This window comes from Mixophyes fleayi, chromosome 3 (genome assembly GCF_038048845.1).
Source record: "Mixophyes fleayi isolate aMixFle1 chromosome 3, aMixFle1.hap1, whole genome shotgun sequence".
Classification (NCBI taxonomy): domain Eukaryota; kingdom Metazoa; phylum Chordata; class Amphibia; order Anura; family Limnodynastidae; genus Mixophyes; species Mixophyes fleayi.
Window position 1 is genome coordinate 140599186 of NC_134404.1, and position 26122 is coordinate 140625307.

At 39.1% G+C, this 26122-nt stretch overlaps 1 protein-coding gene across 4 annotated transcripts in view; it reads left to right on the forward strand.

Annotated features, from left to right (window-relative positions):
* ARHGEF10 (Rho guanine nucleotide exchange factor 10) overlaps positions 1-26122 on the forward strand; it is a 123692-nt gene that overhangs the window by 61347 nt on the left and 36223 nt on the right. For all 4 annotated transcript variants that reach the window (XM_075202477.1, XM_075202473.1, XM_075202475.1 and 1 more), the window contains 8 exons: positions 6166-6336; positions 8254-8399; positions 9257-9429; positions 17885-18000; positions 20425-20552; positions 20679-20779; positions 23090-23211; positions 23595-23681. In XM_075202477.1, the coding sequence (XP_075058578.1) occupies positions 6166-6336; positions 8254-8399; positions 9257-9429; positions 17885-18000; positions 20425-20552; positions 20679-20779; positions 23090-23211; positions 23595-23681 (1044 nt within the window). The remainder of the gene's footprint in view (positions 1-6165; positions 6337-8253; positions 8400-9256; positions 9430-17884; positions 18001-20424; positions 20553-20678; positions 20780-23089; positions 23212-23594; positions 23682-26122) is intronic.

Genomic DNA, 26122 nt, shown 5'->3' on the forward strand with positions numbered 1-26122 from the left:
ATTAAAGTATGAAATAGAGTGGTATAGAGTTGTAGTGTGGTATAGATAGAGTGGTCCACACAATATAATAATAAAACCCTCAACTGGTCTGAATTCCACCAAACAAGTATCTGGACTGCGTAGTGTGGTGGCCCCGGTACACAATTTGGTACCGAGGCCACAATATAATTAAAAAATTGGGCATTAACTGTCACCGTTGTTTAATATCTGATACACCTAAATATGGACTGCACAGTGGAGTGGCCCCGGTAGTAAATTTGGTGCCGGGGCCACAATACCTCCTCCAACTTCCAAGTGTAGTGTTTATAAAGACAGACAGCGTCGAAGTGTTATTAGTTGACTTTCTTAACCCTAAAATTGTCCCTGTTGCAAATATTCATGCAATGGACAGTTACTTTTCTATTGAAAGACTCAAGCTTTCAAGTGTAGTGTTTATAAAATATAAACAACAATACAGTAGTTTTAGAGCACGTCAATACCTCTTGTTTTAAATTATGACACGGCATTTTACTTTTGGTTTAATTTCTTGAATTTTTTTACATTTGGTTTTACTTTTTGAACATGGCAAACGACTGTTGATTGGTCATATAATGCAAAAAAAAAAGTTCCAAGATGGAATTGTCCTTGGGCCCTCACACCCACCCTTATGTTGTTGAAATAGGACATGCACACTTTAACAAACCAATCATTTCAGCGACAGGGCCTACCAAACAACTTTGGCTGAAATGATTGGTTTGTTTGGGCCCCCACACCAAAAAAGCTATTCATCTCTCCCTGTACAGACTAAACAGGCTCTACTGAGGCAAGATGTCGTCCTCATCCTCAACCTCTGATTCCTCTCCCCCTACAGTGTGTACTTCCTCCTCATCACACATTATCAATTCGTCCCCGCTGGACTCCACAACCACAGGTCCCTCTGTAGTATCTGGAGGGCAGTGCTGTACTTCATTGAGGAATTGATTATTCATTTTTATAAACATCATTTTTTCAACGTTATGAGGAAGCAACCTCCTTCGCCGCTCACTGACCAGGTTCCCCGCTGCACTAAAAACTCTTTCCGAGTACACACTGGAGGGGGGACAACTCAGGTAAAATAGAGCCAGTTTGTACAGGGGCTTCCAAACTGCCTTTTTTTCCTGCCAGTAACAATATGGACTGTCTGACATGTCTACTTGGATGGTGTCAGCAAAGTAATCATCCACAATTTTTTGTATTGTGACAGCATCCAATGCAGCGAGAGTAGACATGTCTGCAATGGTTGGCAGGTCCTTCAGTCCGGACCAGATGTTATCAGCATCCCCGCCAGTGCCTCTTTTGGGAAAACTGAGCTTTTTCCTCGCAGCCATAGATGTGGAAGAAAATGAGGGTGGAGCTGTTGGCATGTCACGGTCCTCTTCAGAGGACAATCTCCTGACCAGCAGGTCTTTGCACCGCTGTAGACTTGTGTCCGCCGGAAACAGAGACACAACATACGCTTTAAACCGAGGATCGAGCACGGTGGCCAGAATGTATTCCTCTGACTTTAAAAGAGTGACCACCCTCGGATCCTGGCAAAGCGTACGAAGGGCTACATCCACAAGAGCTACATGCTTGGTGTAATCGCAATGGCTTACCAGCTCCTCCCTCACTTTCTCCAGCTGCTTCTGCAACAGCCTGATCAGGGGAATGACCTGACTCAAGCTGGCAGTGTCGGAACTGACTTCTCGTGTGGCAAGTTCAAATGGCTGCAGAATCTTGCACAACACGGAAATCAGTCTCCACTGCGCTTGACTGAGGCGCATCCCCACTCCTTTGCCTATGTCGTAGGTGGCTGTGTAGGCCTGAATGGCCTTTTGCTGCTCCTCCATCCTCTGCAGCATATAGAGGGTGGAGTTCCAGCGCGTCACAACCTCTTGTTTGAGGTGATGGCAGGGCAGGTTCATGCTTTTTTGATGTGTTCATACAATTTACAGGTTCATGCAATTTTGCGCGCCACCGCAAGCATCTCCTGCACACCCCTGTCACTCTTGAGGTAATGCTGCACCACCAAATTAATGGTGTGGGCAAAACATGGGACGTGCTGGAAATTGCCCATATTTAATGCCCGCACAATGTTACTGGCATTGTCTGACACCACAAATCCCCATGAGAGTCTAAGTGGGGTAAGCCACTGGGAGATAATTTCCCTCATTTTCTCTAATATGTTGTCAGCGTTGTGCCTCTTATTAAAGCCTGTAATGCACAATGTTGCCTGCCTTTGCATGAGCAGCCATTTTGTAGATGCTGCTACTGATGCAGCTGTTGCTGTTGCTGCGGAAGGGGATGCATCTACCCAGTGGGCTGTCACAGTCATATAGTCCTTCGTTTGCCCAGAACCACTTGTCCACATGTCCGTGGTTAAGTGGACAGTGGGTACAACCGCATTTTTAAGAGCACTGAGGACACTTGATTGTACTTCTCTGTACATTTTTGGTATCGCCTGCCTAGTGAAGTGGAATCTCGAGGGGATTTGGTACCGGGGACACAATACCTCCATCAACCCTCTAAATCCCACTCCACTGATGGCGGACACCGGGCGCACGTCTAACACCAACATTGCAGTTACAGCCGCAGTTATACGCTTTGCAATAGGGTGACTACTATCGTATTTTGTGGTCATGGCAAACGACTGTTGGACGGTCAATTGTTTTGTGAAAGACTTAGCGGTCTTACGACTTCCCCTCTGGGAAGATGACCGACTAACAGCAGCAACAGCAGCAGTGGCAGTAGTAGGCATACCGCTGCAGGATTCCTCGGATGAATCCCGTATTGAGGAGGACTCAGTCTGGCTGCTGACTTGGGCTGCAGGACTGAATCTGATGGAGATTGTGGAGGAAGTTGACGAGGAGGGTGTTGCTGGTGTGTATCCAACTGGACCACGGGATTTAGGTGTCCCTGTACCGATGAGGGTCCTAGCCCCAGTTCCTGAACTAACCACTGAACTATGAAGGTTATTCAGGTGACGTATAAGGGAGGATGTTCCTAGGTGGGCAAGATCCTTACCCCTGCTTATTTGAGCTTTACATAAGCTACATATGGCCATACATTGGTTGTCTGGATTTGGATAAAAATAACTCCAGACCGAAGAGGTGCATTTTTTGGTCTTCTGACCAGGCATGACGATGGGCTTTTTCATCCCATGGACATCAGCTGTTTCCCCCCCTGGTGCCTCATTTACAATAACCACATCACCATCCTCATCATCAAGTTCCTCCACAGCGCCAGCTACATCATCAATAGCCTCCTCCCGAGCCACCTCTTCCCGTACAGTGATGGGAAGGTCAGGCTTGACAACCACCAACACCCTTGGACTCGCCTTGGGGATTTGTGATAATTTCTCTTTAGAAGGCAGAGTTGTTTGCTGTTTTGTTGCTGACAGCATAACTCTCTTCAATTTTTTGTAGGGGGGGGGAGGAGGATCAGGGCTAAGATCCGTGGGTGAAGCTGAACCACTAGTCATGAACACGGGCCAGGGCCTAAGCCGTTCCTTGCCACTCCGTGTCGTAAATGGCATATTGGCAACTTTACGTTTCTCCTCAGATGATTTAAAGTTTCTCTTTTTGCTACTTTTTCTTAACTTGGGCTTTTTGGATTTTACATGCCCGGTACTACGAGATTGGGCATCAGGCTTGGAAGACGACGTTGATGGCATTTCATCGTCTATGTCATGACTAGTGGCAGCAGCTTCAGCATTAGGAGGAAGTGGGTCTTGATCTTTCCCTACTTTATCCTCCAAATTTTTGGTCTCCATTATATGTAGCACAAGATACTGCAGAATGTGTGAACTTGGTAATATTGCAGTACCAATGGACTTATACTGCTGGATTGGTTTTGCAAATTTGGTTATAATTATTATATATTTTTTTTTTTTTTTAAATTTTTTATTTTTTTTTACTTTTTTTTAATTTTTAAAAAACTTGGGAATAGTGGGGAAAAAACTATGCCCTTAGAAGCACAGAGCACAGGACACAGCACCACTGGACTGATACTGCAGAATGTGTGAACTTGGTAATATTGCAGTACCAATGGACTTATACTGCTGGATTGGTTTTGCACATTTGGTTATAATTATATATATTTTTTTTAATTTCTAATTTTTTATTTTTTTTTACTTTTTTTTTATTTTTTAAAAACTTGGGAATAATGGGGAAATAACTATGCCCTTAGAAGCACAGAACACAGGACACAGCACCACTGGACTGAACAGGACACGGCACAGGACCCAGCAGCACTACGGAACTCAGCAGGACAGAGCACAGGACACAGCACCACTGGACTGATACTGCAGAATGTGTGAACTTGGTAATATTGCAGTACCAATGGACTTATACTGCTGGATTGGTTTTGCACATTTGGTTATAATTATATATATTTTTTTTAATTTCTAATTTTTTATTTTTTTTTACTTTTTTTTTATTTTTTAAAAACTTGGGAATAATGGGGAAATAACTATGCCCTTAGAAGCACAGAGCACAGGACACAGCACCACTGGACTGAACAGGACACAGCACAGGACCCAGCAGCACCACTGACCTCAGAAGGACAGAGCACAGCACACAGCACCACTGGACTGATACTGCAGAACACAGCACAGCACAGCACAGCACAGCACAGAACTAAACAGCACAGAACTAAACAGCACAGAACTAAATAGCACAGAACTAAACAGCACAGAGGACCACCTAACACACCCTCCCTCTACCCTGATCAATGCCCGAGTGAAGATGGCGGCGACTAGCGGGGAATTTATAGGATCCGAGTATCGCGAGATCCGACAACGGGATTATGAGTCAGAGCCTCAGTTTCACTTTTGAATTTGGCGCCAATACCCGGATCTGTCTCGGATCCGACTCGGATGCGCAACGTTCGGGTGGGCTCGGATTTCATAAATCCGAGTGCGCTCATCCCTAGTCTTTAGTGAAGAGATCGAGGATGACCATTTTGAAGAACATTTCAGTGTTTTACTAGACACACAGGAGCTCTGGAGTAGACAGTGGCACCTTGTCGTGCGGCAAGCAGTAAACAACACAAAAATACAGTAGTCTGGTGCAACTAGTCACTGCTAGTTTTATTAGGCCACAAATAAATAACAAACGCAATAAATTTTAGCCTGTCTAGCAATTGCTAACAAGTTGTCCCTGTTTTTGTGGGGGGACCTAACATCCAGCACACATACACAAATGTTACAGGTAGATTTGTTTCTACAAGTCATCTCTCTCTCTCTCTCTCTCTCTCTCTCGAAATAGAGGCTCACCCTCGCTCTCTCCATTCACTCCAGGGAACCCTTAAACTAGCTTGAGTAGAGCAGTTGGAAGGCTGTATTTGCAATACATTTAACGCTTTCCCTTGAGTTTAAAAAATACAGGATAGAAATCTGCTTTCTGTTTTCATACTAGATACAGTTCAAAATTTGTTGTTTCTTATATTCATTAACCTATGTCCAGTTATTTATATAACTGATTTTGCTGTTGGTAGATTTTTGTATGTAATCTGTTATTTTTCCTATCTAGAACCCACTTAACCAGAATAATGTTGCACTGACCTGTCTAATTGGTAGAGTTTAAGCAAAATACATTTTTGTTGTGGGCTTTTGGGATACATTCCTTTGGTCTGTCTTTACTACTGCTCTCTAAGGATACGTACAGCTGCCTTTGGTGCTTTGCCCTACACTGCATTCAATTGAAGGAGTACACACCATCCATGAGTGGATCTCAGTATAGTGATCAACAGAACACTGGGAGTACTATGCTATTGATATTCACAGAATTAACTCCATATCCTAGATCAGTGTTGCCTACCCTGTGACACTCCAGGTGTTGTGAAACTACAAGTCCCAGCATGCTTTACCAATATATTGCAGCTTATTGCTGGAAGGTTCATTGCTAATGAATTTCCTAGAAACTACGAGTTAGAGAAAACTGTGTGACAAGTGACTCTCTGTTTCTCTACCATAGCCTCATTTTCCGGACCGTATACTACCAGTTTTTGTGTATAAATATATATATATGTTTAGCTGTACTATGAAAAAGTTGCTGCTCAACGACAGAATGTAAATATTGTTATTTTAACAAGCTGGACTGTGATATCTTATGTTATAACGACCAGGTTTTGTATTGCTTTCCTGAGGTTTTGGCATTTATATTACAGGATATGTTGAAAAATACAATGAAGGGCCATCCTGATCGGCTTCCTTTGCAGATGGCTCTTACAGAGCTGGAAACGTTAGCAGACAAACTCAATGAGAGGAAGCGGGACGCAGATCAACACTGTGAAATTAAGCAAATTGCCAAAGCAATGAATGAAAGGTATCTGAACAAGGTAAGTTATCTACATATTTCATATGGTAATAACAAACTAAGTTATGGATCAAACTAAACACGTCTTTAGGCGACTATTTTCTGTTTTTACTACAAGCTCCCATAATGTCCTTTTACAACAATTTATTTTTCTTAGAGGCAAGAGTGCATTATAAATGAGTCAAAATGTTCTTACAGAAGCATATGAGCATGCGTAGTGAAGTCATGCGGTTTGTATAGCACTGAGGCTTGGGCAGCTGCATATCTTCCATTGTATGCAGGCACTTAGTGGTGGTGAGGAGGTTGTAGTCTTTACAAAATGATACTTTTAAAGGCCACAAAAAATTAATTATGTACAATTTACAAAAATAACATCTGACAACTAAAGATCTGCTCTAAAGTTGAGACCCTGCCATGGCTGACATATTGTAACTATCTGACACAGATGTTGTTAAGGAGTGTGAACAGAGTTATAGGATGCATCCTCACCTTTATTGAATCACTATAGCTTCTATGCCACTGCTACCAGGAGTGTTAGGGGTATTCATATGTAGGTGGTGGCAAGTTCAAAGATCATCTACTGCATAACATAATGTAAAATGTTAACATTCCTATTCAAAATACTCTTGCCCCAGTGGATTCTATCTTGAAATAATAGGTATGGGCAATTCTGCTTTACCGGTTATCTATTTCTGATTATGTATGTGAATTGACAAATTCAAACCGATAAAGTTTTTGGAACTTCTTTTACATACTGTTTACACAATTCTCTAAATGATTTGTAGCGGGTACTTTGCCATGTCTCTGTCACACAATTAAATGAATGTTGGGAACTGTTGCCATGGTAAACTATTCTAAGTTCCATGCATCTACACCTAAACTAAAACTGTGAGATGTCTCTTACAGACAATGTAATTGCTATGGAGATGTAGCCTTGGATTATATACTTAGTATTTCATCAATGGTTTTTAGTTTTTTTTGTCTTTGCAAAATAAATGTTGAATAAAACCTAAAATGCACATGTTAGAGGAAAATATGTAATGTGTAGATAAAATTGTCATTGATTTTTGTATTATTATTCAAAAATAATTATTATGAGTATTTAATTACAGTTTGATTATCTGGTTTCTGGCTATATGTAGAAAAGCAGACATTACAGACTACTATCCCATCAAATTCATTAGGCTCATGACAGGCACTATAAGCCTACAATTGCCATGATACATTTTCCTTTCAAATCTATTTAAAAAAAATCTTACGTTTTTGTTTGTAGAAAGAAATCCATAATTTTTAATGTCAACCATTTATATGAGAAACATCTTTGGGAATTCATTGTCCCGTTTCACTAAAAAAAAATGGGACAATGGGATATTTTGTGGGATGATCAGTGATATGCAACCTGATATACTGCAGGGGCCACACTGACGGCCCTCTAACCTTCAAAAGGGCTGCACAGTACCCTTAATCTCAGTAATAAATTAAAACAATACATTGAATCAAAGAGACACCTACCTATAATGTGTCATCAGGCATTGTAAGCAAGTATTATAAGCAGTAACAAACAAATCTGCCTATAATGCAGGAAGGAGCCAGGGGCCACAGGTGAAGGCTCTGTACTAGATACATTCTAGATGGAATCTGATTGCTATATGGTTGCTATGGGTAACACCGTCACTTTTCCTCTTTAGAAGGGTTAATAAACCTACCCCCAGCTATAGGGATACTTGGGGGTCCTAGAGGTGAAAATTATTTCAACATTGTTATTGTTATGGATTAGGTTTTCTTCTTACCTATTGTAATTAGTAACAGGAGTAAGCAGTTTATTTGTTACCTAGTATGAAAATGTAGCATCGTTGTACATGTTTCTCAATGTATGTACCTTTACTTTCCTTCAATGAAATATTGTTAATAAATGCAATTATATACCTATGATATGTAGCTCCTCAGTAATGGAAGCAGATATCTTATTCGATCAGATGACATGGTAGAAACGGTTTACAATGAGAGAGGCGACATTCTAAAAACCAAGCAGAGACGTCTCTTCATGCTGAATGATGTGCTGATGTGTGCCACAGCTAATGCACGGTGGGTACTGTATACTTGGGGACATTTATTTAAAAGCAAACACATACAGAATTTCTCTGAAGGACTGCCAAATAGTATCTCTGTAGAACTGCACCCAGTTGGTAAAGATAAGTGTCATTTTTTTTTTTTTTTTGGTTAGCTTTTTTTCATCCCTTTCTCCAACATTTCTCAACTGTAAACGTAAACTGTTATCATCTGCGCTTCTTTTTAGCATAATTGCTATTTTTGTAGGCAGAAAGGTGCTGATACACTTCCCATCTCATTGCTGCACTGCATCATGTCATCACTGGTATGTCTATAAATTACTTCACTTTGCTTAGATCAGGAGCAGACAGCTGGTGACTCTCTCTCTAGCTGTTATCATCTGCTGCCAAAGCATACTGGGAGTTGTTGCTGGCCAGCAGATGGCAGCAGATGGTGCTTATAGAGTGCAGCCTGATCAGTGAACAGGTCAATTTATGAGACTTACCCAGTCTATCATAAAATGATGAGAAAACTAAGAGCAAATCAAAAGTACCTACATCTTCCTTGTATTATCTTATTGTGTGAAGAACCGCACAATGTAAACTTTTTTTTTTGTATGATTACACATATAGATTTGCATGATCTCCATTATTTTGAAAGGTAGTTCCTGCAGTAACAGTTGGCAGTGAGATCATGGCTAAGAAGAATAGTTTTACAAATGTTATATTCATATATCATTTTACATATTTGTTTTTAACTTGTAAACGGACATTGCTATGCCCAGAATATTTTTGGGTCTATAGGTGCACTGTTACATTGTGACATCTTAGCAATATTTTGTATTATAGAATTTTGTTCATGAGATATTACTGGAAAATATCTATCTGTTTTAGATCTTCTAATGAAGGCAGCAATATGGTATCGACAAGCCAGAAATACTTGCTGAAGTGGAGTGTGCCTCTGGGGCACGTGGAAGTTATTGAATATGGAGAAAGTGAGGAGCAAGGAAATCAGCCTCGATTTTCTGCTTTACATGTAGCTGAGAAGGTTGTGTGTGCCAAACCAAGTAAGTGTACATAACACTTTCACTAGAGAAAAATGAGTATTCATTTGTTAACGCCACTATGTGGACTAAGTTATGTCTTTTTATAATATTTATCTTTTTGTTTACATTTGTTAGCATTGTTTTAATTTTTCCATAGTCTAGTTAAAAAATGAATGAAAATGTACTATTCTCCTAAGTTTCAGCCAGCAGTAATTATCTTTGATTTGCCATATAATAATCATCTAAATGCTGTGTCCCTAAGGGTTAATGTATTATTAGAGCATTCATCATGAAGTTAAAATATATGCAGACTTTTATTAATCAGCAGCATTTTTCAGCTGGTTTATTTTACTAGCTATTACTGCCCCTCGTCTGTAAGGTTACATCTCATCAGGAGAACACTGCACCCCAAGGTAGTAAGCGCTGTAACTTAGCATAAGATCATCATCATCATCTATTTATATAGCGCCACTGATTCCGCAGTGCTGTACAGAGAACTCACTCACATCAGTCCCTGCCCCATTGGGGCTTACAGTCTAAATTCCCTAACATACACACACACAGACGACAGAGAGAGAGAGAGAGAGAGAGAGAGACTCGGGTCAATTTTTTTTATAGCAGCCAATTAACCTACCAGTATGTTTTTGGAGTGTGGGATGAAACCGGAGCACCCGGAGGAAACCCACGCAAACACAGGGAGAACATACGAACTCCACACAGATAAGGCCATGGTCGGGAATTGAACTCATGACCCCAGTGCTGTGAGGCAGAAGTGCCACCATGCCACTTAGTGCCACCGTGCCACGCAATGACAGAGTTTCTAAACTATACGTATGTATGATTGTCTTTTTTTCGTTTCTGACTTCAAATTATTTGTTCCTTCAAAATCTGTTGTAATAGCTGCAAGCATTGATTAGTGGTTTTAAATGCCACCTCATAAACCATAATTCCTAAATTGGAGTTTAAAATCCTTACACAATGTTGTCCTGCAGTCTAAATCAGCAATTACATGTATAGTCTACTCCAGTAATTTCTGGTTCATGGCGGGAAACCCACAGATATTGGTATCTGGTACCTTATTTACCAATATTCAGGCATCCGCATTAAACATGGGTATAGTGTTGCGGCTTCTTCAATTGGTAAAAGGACTTCAATGCTGCAAAATATGCTTGTGCTACATACAAGTGGGTCACTATACTTTTACATTAATGGCACAATCAGGCCCTGAAGCAAGGTGGATGTGCCTCACTATCCCTGCTCCCCCCATAGTAACGGGGATGTATTAAACACAAGTGTCTCAATAGTGTCCTATGTGTGAAGGAATGGTGCTTCTTCTGTAAAGAAGGGATATTAAATACATCTAGTGGTACTCTTGTGAATGGTTGGCTGTGTCAGTAGAGTTAATAACAATTTCTTTGGAACCTATATTCACTTGTGTACCGTGAATCTTTGTATATATCCGTCTCTCAACATTTACATTGGACTAATACAAAGGGAAAGGAGAGAAATAGGGTTACTGTTGTACACATTATAGCGCCTTCCTGTTGATGGGAAACTTGTTTTGCAGATTTTTTTTTTTAATGTACTCTTTGGCCTAGCAACCCTTAAATCTACACTGGTAACTGTTCTCTGCTCCAAACAATCCTGCCATCATTTTAGAAGCTACATACTTTGGGTGTTCTGATCTTCCTGCTAAGTTTGTCGATCATAGCCCGTCAGGTTTTGTGTCACCAACAACTGTGAGAGCCAGGAAAAAATGAAGCCCCTGTAATCTCCTTCAAATTGTACTTCTTTTTTGCAGCATTGTCATATCTGATAAGTAGTTGTGGACCTCCTATGGTATTACTTTTCCATACTCTATGAGAATGCACTGTATGTACTTTTCACCAATAGAAAACATGTAATATTCATCTAATTATATTTTGCAATTTGGAATTTTTTCCCATCAGGTGCCCATACCTTGTAACACCTTCACTTACAGCAGAAGTTCTCCAAACCCCTCTCTAGATGTTTTGTCTGCTTATTGCACTCCTTGGGTCTGAGTCACTAATGTAAAGTAAAGCAAATAAAGGAGTAACTTTGCACCTTGGCAACACCATGTTGCATTGGAGGGGAGGTAAATTTAAAATGTTGGGACAGATTTATAGTTGAGGTTGGATCACCTTTAATTTTCAGTGTAAAAATAAAACCATCAAGTATTTGTGTGCTACATGAAAAGGCAGCCAGTATTTAACTTACGTGCAAAATAATTAACTCCTGGATAAATATGGTTTGTCCAGGAGCAAAGTTATTCCTTTTTTGCTTTACTTTCCTTAATGACTCAGGCCCCTTATCTCCTCAATTATCACATTACAGAAGTTAATGGAGGCACATGTAACCCACTTAGAAGATCATGACTGGGATCAAGAATTCTCAGGTTGACTGTAGAGATGGTTCAATTAAGATGTCTACTTTAGTACTAATGTATTGCTCCAGATCATGTTGATACTACTGATAACAAATTAACAGGTTTATTTGGATGGGTGTGCCCTAAAACTCATGTTCCTGGCATGACAAATGTGAAGTTATTTTGGGGGGTGACCATTGGATTGTGTCTCCAGAGTTTTCTTCATTGCCCTGTTGAGTAGTCAGTCTGTCCCATAGCAGAGATATCTCTCATAGCTGTATTTCTTTATTACTCCAGAAAGATGTCAGGTATAGCAATACAAGTTTCATTACTAATAACACTGACAAAAATGTATGGGAATGTTTCCATATATTGATAGAACATGATATGACTTTGTATTAATATTTAGCATGTAGTTGAGTGAAACTTTCTGTCCTCTTTTTTCAGCCATTTCTAAATATGGTGGCAGCTGTGTCCTTTAATGGGATTATAGACAAGATATCTGCTGTGTATATAAAAATAAAATTGTCCTTAATGAACCCAACCACTTCGTAGCTATCTGGGGCCTGATTCATTAAGGATCTTAAATTAAGAAGTTTCTTATTTAAGTCTCCTGGACAAAAGCATATTACAATGCAAGGGGTGCAAATTAGTGTTCTGTTTTGCACATAAGTTAAATACTAACTGTTTTTTCATGTAGCACACAAATACTTGATAGCTTATTTGTACACTGAAATTTAAAGTTGATATTTGTGTGCTACATGAAAAAACAGTCAGTATTTAACTTATGTGCAAAACAGAACACTAATTTGCACCCCTTGCATTGTAACATGGTTTTGTCCAGGAGACTTAAATAAGAAACTTCTTAATTTAAGAACCTTAATGAATTAGGCCCCTGGTGTTTTGGGAAGCTTCTGGGACATTTGCATGTTTACTTATGACTGCTATTTGTAGGTAATGTATATAAACAAAATGTATTTAATAATATGTTTTATTTCATGGCCCTTTAAACTGCACCAGCCAACCTTGCCTGCTTTTTGAGTGAATTAATTAGTGGTAGACGCAGACCAACCAGCCAAAAAAATAATTAAAAAAGCAAAGGGAATTAACATACTCATATCATTGATTCCTCTGAAGAATTTTGTACTAGGCCAGTTCCTCTCCACATCTAAATGGTTAACCCAGTTCTCCTTGTCCTGTCATTTTCATCTTGTCACTATAAGCAACATGATTAAAGCATCTGATCTACCGTGATTGCTCTGCCATCGGACTGAGAAGTTTGTTCACACAATAAGGGCTTTCTTGTCAATTCATTATACACACTATTACTAAGTCCGAGTTTCTGAATACCAATTAGCTTTTCAGAGTGCACTCTGCTTTTTTACATCCTTCCAGGATTTCCTTCCGCTCTGTAAGATTTGTGGCTTTTTTGTTTTTAACCATCCCTGCTAAATTCTGAAACATGGGTGGTTTTGCCTCCATTCTTCTAAACTATTATTTTTATTATTAGGCATTTTGTTGCTGCCTTCCCTCAACTTTACAGTTTATTCGGTTAAAGCTGGTTTGGTCCAGAATGTGCTTTTCATAGATATTTTCAGTGAAATTAAGTTGTTACAATGATTAAAAAAAAAAAAAAAAAAAAAAAGCTTTGTATTTTTAGTAACATTAACCAGAAAAATATGGTATATTACACATTAAGGGGGGTATTCAATTATTAGCGAGTGTTTTTTTTTTTTCCCGCTGTGTAAAAAAAAAAATCTACCACGGGTTTTTAACGGCAATAGCAACCGTTTTGAGTTAGCGCAGCGGGAAAACTTGTGCAATTCAATTGAAAAAGAGAGATCGCTAATATCTACATTACAGTACTTTCTTTAGCATATTTTTTAATGTAACTATTTTTTTTACCATTCAATCATCTATACCATGTTTTTTTTTTTTTATTTCATTATTTTTTCACAAGAAAATCAACTTACACAAGTTAGGCATTAGTGATAAACATAAGTTTAACTTTTTTCCCACATTTTTACATGATTTCAAATACTTTTCAGAGGTTTTTTATTTTTAACACACCCCAAGGAGGTGCGAGATAAAACAGCATATTTTCCTGTTTTTACCCACCGCGTTAAAAAGCAATTGAATAGCTTTTAACGCAGCTGCCTCTCACACACCCTATACTTTCAATCTTTCAATAGACCTTCTACTGGAGCGCGAGAGGACCGTTTCATGAAAAAAAACCGTAGTGTTAAAAATGGAATTGAATTGCGGGTAAAGTTAACCTGCTCGAAAATGATAAAAAGCAGCATTAAAATGACTTAACACGGTCAAAAGACAATTGAATAACCACCTCAGCATAATTTTAAACAAATGATGGTACCATTTTCATAACTTGAAAGGTTCATTAACTCAATGATCTATATCTCCATATTTTACTACTTTGTTTTCAGTGATGTCTTTCACCATGGAAATCCAGACTTCTTACTATCAACGTTCATTATAACTTTTAAATAGACCATACAGTTTCATGTTGTTACTTAGCTTATACTTAATTTGTTGATTTAATGGCTGTAAATCATACAATCTGCATGGAAACAGTTATTTTTGGTCCTTTACAAAACCAAACCAAAAGGAGCGCCAGGTAACAGGTAAAATAGATATATAGTCACACACCGGTCCCTCGGCTCCTCTGACCGGGGACCGACATGTTTACCTCTCTAGCGCTGAGTGCCGCGGTCTCCCCCTGCTGGCTGCCATCTTTCTTTTGGATCCTTTTATCTCATCTTCTCCCATTCTTTGGATACTTTCTCATTATTCTGAGGATATTTAAAGCACCTGTGACAAGCCTAAGGTGACTGTTCTTTGTGTCAGCTTCCCTGATAATACTAAGACACGGCTTCCTGTGCTGTCCTAGCGCTACTCTGCAGTATTGTATCCTGCTCCACTGTCCGCAGTGGTAACAACCTGTCTGCAGATCATCGCTGTATTGTATCCTGCTCCACTGACCACAGTGGCTACAAATTTGTTTGCAGAGTATCTCATTATTGTATCCTGCTCCATTGTCCGCAGTAGTTACTGTGTGTGTGCAGACTAGCATACTATAATATTCTGCTCCGCTGTTTCCTAGTGGTTACTACTTGTTAGAGAGCGCAAAGCCCATACCTCTTGGCCGGGGTTCCTGGCGAAAACCATTTGCTTTGTTAAACTCCATGCCAGGCAGATCTCGAGGGTCCGAAAATCTGAGCTTTTGTGATATATATATGTATACACACACACACACACACATATGAATACTTTAGAATATGACAGAAGACTCATATAAAGAAAAGGCCCCTAACATATGTATAAAATCTCAGTAAAAGAAATTGAGTATAACGTTATGACTAAGTCTGCATAATAAGGGATATTAGACAAAATGTACAATAAAGCATATAAAGAACAAACATCATCATCAACATTTATTTATATAGCGCCAGCAAATTCCGTAGCGCTTTACAATTGGATCAAAAGTAAAATAAACTCCCTCTAACAAAAGAAGTATTCTCTTCTTTCTCCCGCTCTCACCTTTCATTCTGCAAGGAAGTTAATTAGCTTCCTAGAATAAACATATGTAACAATCAAAGTTGCTGATGGTGTCTCAAGGCTTAATGAGCGTATTCCCTTTATTATTTTCAATAATATGGAAGAAATATATAAAATAAAAGCGGATAAACAGTGGAGGCGAGTGGCCAGCTCACCTCACTCACTGCTACTGTGTCCATGGAAAAGACGTACTACAAGCACCAACATACTCATGGTTGACAGGGCATACTTGGTAAACCAAAATATCCACCAGAATATACTTTGAAAAATAACAGTAACCTTAACAGACAATGTACACTAGCTCCTGACTGCAGGAGCTCCTGTCACAAAATGAAAAAAAATGACAAGCGCTAAGACTATTTATAAACTGGGACTTTCCCACACTGTCAGATGGAAAGCCCCAGGTTATTAATAGGCCTAACTATATTGTCGGCAGGTCAGCTGGCATTGCCCTTTAACTGTCGACATTACTACTGTTTACAATCACGCTGTCACCATTTTAAACATGTTGACAAAAAGAATGTCGACATTTACTCTGTCTTAAAATTGATTAGACTCAAAATTAAATAGAAATGTAAATAAAAATAGAAATGTAAATCAAAATAAAACCAAAGGAACAGATTTAAACCCTACCCGATAATCACTCAAGGCCTGATTCATTAAGGAAAGTACCCATTAAGGAAAGTACTCATAGTTTTCTCCTGGACAAAACTATGTTACAATACAAGGGATGCAAATTAGTTAATTATTTTGCACACATCTTTAAATTTCAGTGTACAAATTAGCTGTCTTGTATTTTTGTGCTACCTAAAAAAAACCAGCCAGTATTGTTTTTATGTGCAAAATAATAAACTCATTTGCACCCCTTGCATTGCAAAGTGGTTTTGTCCAGAAAACTTAAGTAAGAAAACTTTACTTCATTTCTTGCTTAACTTTCCTTAATGAATCAGGCCCTTAGTTCCTAAAGGGGTAACAAACTCACGCCTTGAAATAACTGATCCTCTGGTTTAACCCATTGAACCACAGAATTGCCTGCCATAAAACAAGTCAAAGGAGAAATGTAAATCTAATAATAACAAATAAGTCTAATCTTCATAAGCTAACAAAAAGTGTAATTTAAATAACAGACATACACATAAAAGAAAATTATATTGCTAGATAAAGACCAATGCAATTCTAGTTTTGAGAAACCTTGTGCTCACTAATTGGGTTAAAGTCTGTTCATCCCAGTATTACCTACAATTAAATTCCGACGTATCACTTAAAAAAATGTTGAAAACTTCTCGTTTGCAAAGATTCCAAAATCTATCTCCACCTCGTATAGTTAGTTTGACATATTATTTAGCAGTAACTGCAAGGTTCGTAAGATCTGCATAATGCATCTCTAGGTTTAGACAAAGTATGGGAACTAAATTTATTAAGAATATTTCTCCTATGTTCCTTAAAACTAACCCTAAGGGTTCTAGTTGTCCTGCCAACATATTGTAATCTGCAAGCCGCTGTAAAATGTCTATTTTATTACATAAGCCGTATCACTGTTGCAAAAGGAAGAAATAGTGAAGCTTTCCCCTGATACTGAACAATCAACATTCTTGAGTCGGTTATTCATATGTGTACAAGTAGAGCATCTCGTTTTGTTGCATTTATAATTACATTTATGTTTGGGTCTATAGTTGAGACTTGGATCTTCCTCTATTTTTCTCTGTTTCTCTGTTTATCACAAACCATTCTTTCTGAAATTCTGTATTCTCAAGATATTGTTGGCTGAAACATTTTTATATATGTAGGGTATGTCTTACAACATTAATTGACTAGTAGGGAACTATGAATTAAATCGCCCTTTCAAATGTGTAAATTTGTCAATGGAAATCAGTGGCACCAAGTAAATCAGTCGGATCAAAATATCCTGATTTTTATATTTTATTGATTTGAGTACACACTTTTGCTTCTTCTCTTCTGACTAACAGGTGCATTGTGTTCCTGTATATAATACATTACTATAAATTTTAACTCTTTAAACATCAAAAGGTCATCTTGCTAATTCATTGTCTCGTGGGTTGTACCAAGGGATGTAAATCATTGTCTCATGGGTTGTACCAACGTTGTATTTCATTGTCTCATGGGTTGTACCAAGGGTTGTAATTCATTGTCTCATGGGTTGTACCAAGGGTTGTAATTCATTGTCTCATGGGTTGTACCAAGGGTTGTAATTCATCGCCTTATGGGTTGACAACCAAGGGTTGTACCATATTGTACTGTATTTTAGAATGCTTCCTCTGTACTATACCTCATCTTCTGATTTAATTTATTATCTCATTTGCTTTAATTTTTTTTAATCCCTTGCATTGTGTATTGTTTTATGTATTTCCTTTTTTATAAGATGTTAGTAAATGTTTACTAGCTATAAGAATGTGAAAAAAGCTAAATTGTTATGGTAGCATTGTGTAATTAATGGTACCACCTCCTAAACAATATTACATCTGTGCTTGTAAGTGTTATTTTGTGTTCCTACAGATAAGTTATACATGGGGCCTGGACAGCTTTATAACGACTTACAAAATTTGCTTCATGATTTGGATGTTGTCAGCCAAATTTCACAATTAATATCACAGCTAAAAGGAAACTATCAGGTAAGGTTTGTGAGTGATTTTCATTTTATTTTTTAGAAGCATCTAAACATATAGATGAAATGGTTGGAACTAATGTAACATTGGTGGAACCAGTGATTCAGTGGACATGAAGAGCATGAATGAAGCAGCCTTGTGTTTGAGGTGCATGCAGATATGTGTTTAATATGCTCGCAAAATAACAAATGCTGTTCTTTGGCTTGTATGTTTCAAGTGTGATATATAAGCAAGTATTATATTTAGTAAATAAGTCTGCTATAGCATGTTCTGCAGGGTTGATGGCTTTTGCTGCTGATATGTCAGTTTATTTGTTGCACCCAGTCAGCGTCTTGGAATGTGAGACTAACTTTCATGGAGATATAACATGGGTCACTGAACAAATACTTTATTCATTTCTGAATAGGGTGAAGCAATACACTTCACCCTCTTCAACAATATATTACAATATTTTTCGAGTTCTCTTCCATTTTCAAGGACTACTAAAAAAACAAAATAACAAGTCATGATTAATGTTACAGCGAGATTCGCATCATCATTAATGTGCAATGCCACGATATGCATCACCTTGCAGCTGGGCCCTGGGCCATGGAGATTTGCAGAGCCGCCCAATTTTTAAGAAGATCTGGCGGTATCCAGGAGGGAGAACTAATCTTCCCGTAGTCCAGGACGGTTGTTGTCACTTTCCCAGAGACAATAATCCAGTAGTTACACTGACTTAAAAAGCCTAATTAGTATACCGTATATACTCGTGTATAAGCCGAGTTTTTCAGCACATTTTTTATGCTGATAAAGCCCCCCGTCGGCTTATACTCGATTCAATAAGTTTCCCCAGTTTTCTGTGGTCCTCGGTTTATATTCGGGTTGGCTTATACTCGAGTATATACAGTCAGTAAGACATTAAGTAAATATAGACATACCATAATCTACATACACAGTATCTCGTAACACTTCTAATAGACGGCAAGTATAAATTACGAGTGGAGACAAGGCGGCAACTGGTAATCTCGTCATTTATAATAGAGTGAGATTGCTGGTTTTAAGGCAGCAATGGGCGGACCCGTGGCCTGTATACATTATTATTAAGTGTCGGAGATACTGAGTATGTAAATTATGGTATGTATATATTTACTCAATGTCACACTAATACTAATCTGGCTTTTTAAGTAAGTATAACTGTTGTCGGGATTACTGTCTCCGGGAATACGTACCACACCCGTCCAGGAAAACTACCTGAATTCATAAGTCTCTGGGAGAGTAGTTAAGTGTGATACAAGTTGATACAAAATAGACAATACATCTGGCGAGATTCCATAGCTGTCAACTGTCCCAGATTTCTTGTGGCATTCCCAGTTTTTAAACAATCTTCCCCTTTCATTTGAGTCCAGGGCAGTCTCCATACTTTGTAATGTTGATCAAATAGATCATAATGTGCATCTGTGCATACATACGGTTAGTGCAGCCGTCCCTACCGGGAGTGCAGCAGGTATAGGGCCCAGACGGAAGACCAGGCATTGCCAGGTCACCCTCCCGAGGCCCTTGCTCTGCTCCTCTGAGCATGTGCCGATCTGGTGCATGTGTACTGACGCCACATATGGACCATTGAATGCAGAAGCATGAGCTGCACCGGCGCATGGTCAGTACAGCCCCGTCAGGGCTTCTCTATGGATGCGCTGCACATGCTCACAATTGGCTCCTCTGAGAGCAGAGTGGGATTCAGCAGATTGGGATGGCATCGCAGGGCTCCAAGTCTATGTGCATATACACATCGGATATACCATTCCCACATACTGTAACACCTTGTTATTGCCTTGCAAAACTTCAGATATAAATATTCCCAGTTAATTGTGTTGAAAACCTAGAATTTTGTAATTGCTTTTTTGTTTATCTTTCCCAACCTTCAGTGACAGGAAGAGGATTTTTTTCTTTTTACAGTATTACATTGTCTACTGAATCTTCCTCTTCTCTTGTTGTGTAAAATGCCACCAGAGATAGGAAGGAAAGAGAGGGAGGAGAATAAAATAAATAAATGGTACATATGATACTTGGGTTTTATCCTGTTGAATATGACAATGTTAACTTACAAAGACTGTGTTACTGTAGTAAGTGTAAACATACAATCAAGCAAAATTTTCCATTTAGAGTAAATTATGCCCATATGTTTTACTGAACATTTGTAGAGCAATAACATAAAACTGGTATAATTTACAGTAAGATATATGAAACTGTACACTTGTATGCATGGTATCAAATGTCCATTCAGCTCAATATATTAAGTCTGTCCGGCCTACTTGTGAAAAAGACTGAACGTTTTTTGGTTTTTTTTGATGGCCATTAGCAGAATTGCAAACAGTATAAAAGAATGGGGACACTTTGAAATTGACATCTCCCTGCAGTGATCTGATATGCAGCTCTCTATTCCTCATTTAGAATTTGAATCAAACCGTTGCCCAGGACTGGTCTTCAGGCTTACAAAAGCTGATCTTGAAGAAAGAGAATGAAATCCGAGCCGCAGACCGCTGCAGAATCCAGCTCCAGCTTCCTGGCAAACATGACAAGTCAGTGGGATTTTTTTTTCCAGATAATTTTCCACCCATGGCATTCATATACAAGATCATTTTAGAGTAACTGTTAATGTTTCCACTATGTATATTCTTTTATCTTCTTTTCTAAATCTGTTCCAGATCAGGACGGATGACTTTCTTTACAGCAGTGTTTAATACTTTTACTCCTGCTGCGAAGCAGTCATGGATCAATAACTTACAGATGGCTAAACTTGCTCTTGGTAAGTCCTGCGGCTCCACGTGTTAAAAGAAATACAGAGAATTTGGAAAAATAATTATTGTGGACATTTTAAAAGAGTTTATGAACACATGTGAATGGCATTCTAGGGGAGTATGAGCTATAAAGTTACCCACCAGCAGCTTATAATACCAGGTGAAAACAGTGTGGTGTTTATGGCACTTGTCACCTACTGTGTTAATAAAGCAGTTCTGTCTAAAAATAAGATTCTTTATTTTCCTTTTTCACTTTGTAATAGAATTGAAACTAACTTATTACATAAGTTTGTCACTGCAATGTGTCATTAAACCTTTTTACTAAATGGCCATTAAAACATTGTCAGCACTACAATATATGTAACTGGAAAATAAAGTAAAACTGTGTGTACCAAAGTTAGATTGCATAGGGATCCTAGAGTGTTTCTACCCACTGTCCAGCACTAGCAGTTGCCATACATGCCACACATGTCAACGACTATTGCATCATGGTTATACATAGACTATGCTGCCAATGAAGGACAGGTTAAAAGCAGAGGAAGTGTCTAAATTTTGTTGTTTTTTTTTATGAGTTACAAACAATAGCTTAATTAGAGGTCTATTTTGGTCCTGGTCGCCCTTTATGGATCTTCATGTACATCACACTATACCTATGCCCCCCCTCCCCCTTGTATTATAGGAAAATCTTAAACATCATGAAAGGGAGAATCTGTAAATAAGCAGGGGAAACGCAGGATTTGCAGAGCGGGGTTTCCACACCACGCCGCCAGTAGGCGTGACCAGCATGCATGGGGGCGTTGCTATAATTTTAGACAGTGCTTGGCTGCTCTCCAACTCTTCCTATCCCCATAATATACATGGGCAATGCTGCGTGCATTGTAGTACTGGTGGGTGGTGGGATCATGCCCAACGGAAGCAGTTATTGCCAAGTGATTTCCTGCTTTTTTGTTTTGTTTTTTTTTAACTTTGATTCATAATGACATATATCTGAGTGTGTGTAAAGTTGCCTTGTAATCGGACTCTTTTATGTACTGCAAGTGAATGCAGAGCAAATACTCCATAGACCAAAATTTGTAGCATTTGAAATGAAGTAATAGAACCATGGTGGGTTATGTATGTTCCGCCCATATTTGTGTGGATTTAATCTCACAATGCAAAGAAATAGTTTAATTGGCTTTTAACTTGTGCTTTGTGTGTATGTGTGCCTGTCTGTGCTAGGACGCTTAGATTGTAGGCTCCACTGTAGGCTGCTGTACATGAATTGTGTTCTCTGATTGTTCCCATACAGTACTGAAGAATATGTTCTTTAAATGATGATGATTATTATTAATAATTTTTATAAATTGTGCAACTGAAATCCCAAACAGGGATTCATTGTGCATGCGTTGAGCCTCATGCATGCAGAGCGTGGCCCTGTGCAGCAGATGGGCACCCCTCACCTCTGGGACCCATGTCCAACACACACCTGCAATGGTAGTGGTTCTGCCACTGCTAAGTACTAATGAGTGACACATGAGTGACACATTTGGAACAAAGGTGTAAATGTGGGCAGCACGGTGGCATAGTGGTTAGCACATCTGCTTTGCAGCACTGGGGTCATGAATTCAATTCCCGACCATGGCCTTATCTGTGAGGAGTTTGTATGTTCTCCCCGTGTTTGCATGGGTTTCCTCCGGGTGCTCCGGTTTCCTCCCACACTCCAAAAAACATACTGGTAGGTTAATATGCTGCTAACAAATTGACCCTAGTCTGTGTCTGTCTGTGTGTGCGTCTCTCTGTCTGTCTGTCTGCGTGTGTGTGTTAGGGATTTTAGACTGTAAGCTCCAATGGGGCAGGGACTGATGTGAATGAGTTCTCTGTACAGCGCTGCGGAATCAGTGGCGCTATATAAATAAATGGTGATGATGATGATGATGATGATACTGGGAGATAATAGTTGCAGTATTACAAAAAATATAGGATTAGTCAATATGACTATATATGCTTTAGCAAAGGACTTCCAACAATTAAATTATGAACGTCGGCTTCAAAAGGTAGTTTGAGCATAATACGTTTGCTGTGAATCTTTTATTGTCATGTGATAGTTTTAAGAAAATGTTGCTGCTATAGGTTGGTGACATATAACAAATACCACAGTATAAAGTTACACCAAAGAAAAAAAAAAGGAAATGCTTTGTTTATTCTGGCTATACTGCTCTTGGAGTACCAAAACAGTGTAAGTATATGCAGTAAAAATTGCTATAATTCATTCAGGTTCTCAGAGTGACTTATCCGTTTTCAAATGTTATTCATTTATGGTGTTTTTTATTCCGCTGCAGGAGAGGAGAACCAGCTGGGTTGGTTCTGTTTAGAAGATGAGGGAAACCAGATCAAAAAGGAAAAGCACCCCTTGCTTGTTAAACATCTTCCGGTTATCATGTCAAAACAACAGGAATTTAAGGTGAATCACTTTTTGAGAGCAGCTACTGTATGTAGTATTTGGTATGTCTCAAGGTCAAGTTTAGAGCAGTCTACATCCTCCCTTTCTGACCTTTTTCTGGTCTCATCTTGACGTGGCATTCAGAGGATGCTGCAGACACCCACCTGGTCTTGTCAGTAAATGTGCAATGTACAAGCAGTCTCACAGATTCAGATGCCAGTACATATATATTTTTAACACCAGGCAACAACGTGTGACCTTATTTATAGCACTATCTTACCTTCCACATGATTGATGCCTCTGCAGGTTAATGATATCTACTGTATATGATTTAAGAATATTTATAGCTACAGGTATGGACATAATGTTCTGTGACCCAATTAGCATCCATGATTTATTTTCAGATTGAATGTGCTGTCTATAATCCTGAACCTTATCTAAGTAGTGAAAATGATCCAGATACACTTTCCATGCATCATGGTTTTCTATGGGTAAGTGAAAACCCTTTAAAGTTTCTGATTTATTACTGAGTTAAAGATATTGTTTCATGTAATATATACATAATAATTCTGCCATTTATTATACAATTAAATCAAACAATACAGAATAACCGAATTCCCACTGATAAGCTGTTCAGGTAACCAAAAAATAAAGGGCATGACATTAGATGAGCAGCATTTGTTGAGGCGCAGAATTTTGGACAGGTTGAGGGGATTAGTTGTACGGAGTCGGTGCACAAGTGCATCTACCCATGAGGCATTGTAGAACCAATTTCATTTTGGGGAGCAAGATTACTAGTCCCCGACCCCCGGATCCAAAAGGACCCTTAGGGGGCAAGGGTCTTCAGACCCCCTTTGCTGCAAGGCTAGGGGGGTCCCTTTAACCCTGGGATCCACCGAGGCTTCACCCAGGGCTCGACAACTGTCTCACCCCCGGAAGGATGAGCAAACGATGGGGTTCAGGGGGGCCGGAACAAAAAGGCCACACAGCCCCCCTAGATCTTCGGGGACGCAGAGCCCAAAAGAGCCTACCCGCACCCCTAAAATCCATGAAGCTAATAACATAAAAGTGAAAGTGACAAACAGAAGGTGTAATAAATAGAAAATAAAAAAGTGCTGACTGGTTACGGCCCCAGCCTCATGGCTGGGCTATTATAAAAATGTTCTCGCCCAGCCGGGGCAAAGAATAAAGGCGGTGCATATATTGAAAGTGGTATAATGTGCTCAGTGGCAACCTAATCACATTATAACTGTTTTAAGGTGCGCTTGACATGTGATTTTTTTGGCACCCCTGGATCGCCACTCTGGGGGCACATTAGTCCCGGGCTTTCAACGCAGCTCTCCCGGCGCCTGGCCAGAGGACCAAGTGCAGCTCTGCCACAACTGCACTTGATCTTAGCCAAAAGGCCGAGAAGCGATCCAGTGATTTTCAGAGTATTCCAATACGTCATCTAATACTTTTAATGGGATCCATTTTATGCTGTCATGTACTCCCAAGCATTGTGGTTAAAAAAAAGGCACACATTGTTAAAAACAATCCTGGTGTACTGTAACTCTCATAAATAATTTAAGCCACAAATCAGGCTGAACATTTTAGAAGGAAAATAGAAAAGTTTTATTTATTGAAAGGAGTGGTTTTAAAGTGGTAGAAGGTTGGACTTTGGTGTGACATTGACACTTATGCACAGTGCAACTTTTGACATATTAGAGGCACTTACGTAGTTTGCGGAGATATTTCTAGAGAGTTGAGAAAGTGTGGTGTTTTATTTACATCATTGCCTATAAAAACTTTTTTAAAAATGATTTGCATTGACTCTCACATCTAGATTACAGTTTAAGAAAAACTTCATGCATGACTTAATTTGTATTTTTTGGCTGAGTTCAGTAAGTTATGTTAGAATACATAGTTCTACTTATTTGGTGCCCCCATCCCATTTACATGTATCCCGCAAGGCTTGAATGCTCCACCAAATCACTACCCTTTCCATCTATCACTTGCCTGGTGTAACCAAACAGCATTGTTGAAGTCTATGAAAGAAACCCATCTTACTTGGAGAGAGGATTGCAGCACAGACCTATTGGAGCCACTAGTCCTCTCTTAAGAACTACTATCTGTTGTTAGGCCTCTGGGTTCAGATTAGAAGTCTGATTAATTCAATCCTCCAGGTGGATATTCCCCTAGAGCCCAAATTTTTTCTTCTTCCTATGGGAGCTCCCTCGGCATCCCGACACCAGAATAAATTGATTAGGCACATTGCTTTTGCAGCTACCTGCCAAATAGCAGCAGACTGGCGATTGCAATCCCCTCCTTCCATACAGTCCATAATTAATAGAATTTGGCAGACTGAACGGATGAAGTTCATGACCAGTATTATCCAGAATTCCTCGAGAGCTTTCACCAAGGTTTGGGACCCATGGTTATCCTTCTTTCAGGCGTGCCCACCTTTTACTTAAGTCAGTTCTAAAACCTCACATTACTCTTGGACTTCTCTCCAACTAACAATGGATCTAGTCACTTCTCACTTTCCTCCCTCTTCTCTGTCACTTCACATTCCTTTCCTCCTCTATAAAGTCTCTTTCCACCTTCCCTCTTTCTATAAAAACTTTGGGTCACTCGTTACTTCTAAGATTATAAGTATGGTTGACTTAGCGTTTCATATGTTCTACGCTGGTCGTTGACTTTGTTACTTTTTGACTATTTTTGCTAACAGTATGCACTATGTCAATCGTTCTCTGTTGTTATCATGACCTTGCAAAAATAAAACTTTTAGAAAAAAAAAAAAAGAACTACTATCTGTTTTATCATAACTTTTTAATCTTGACCAACAACTACATTTTGTGTTGTTTATTCCTTTAAAATTGTATTATTGTATCATCAGATATGGTAAGATATTCACATCCTTGTAGCGATCTTACAATATTGTGCACTGAGC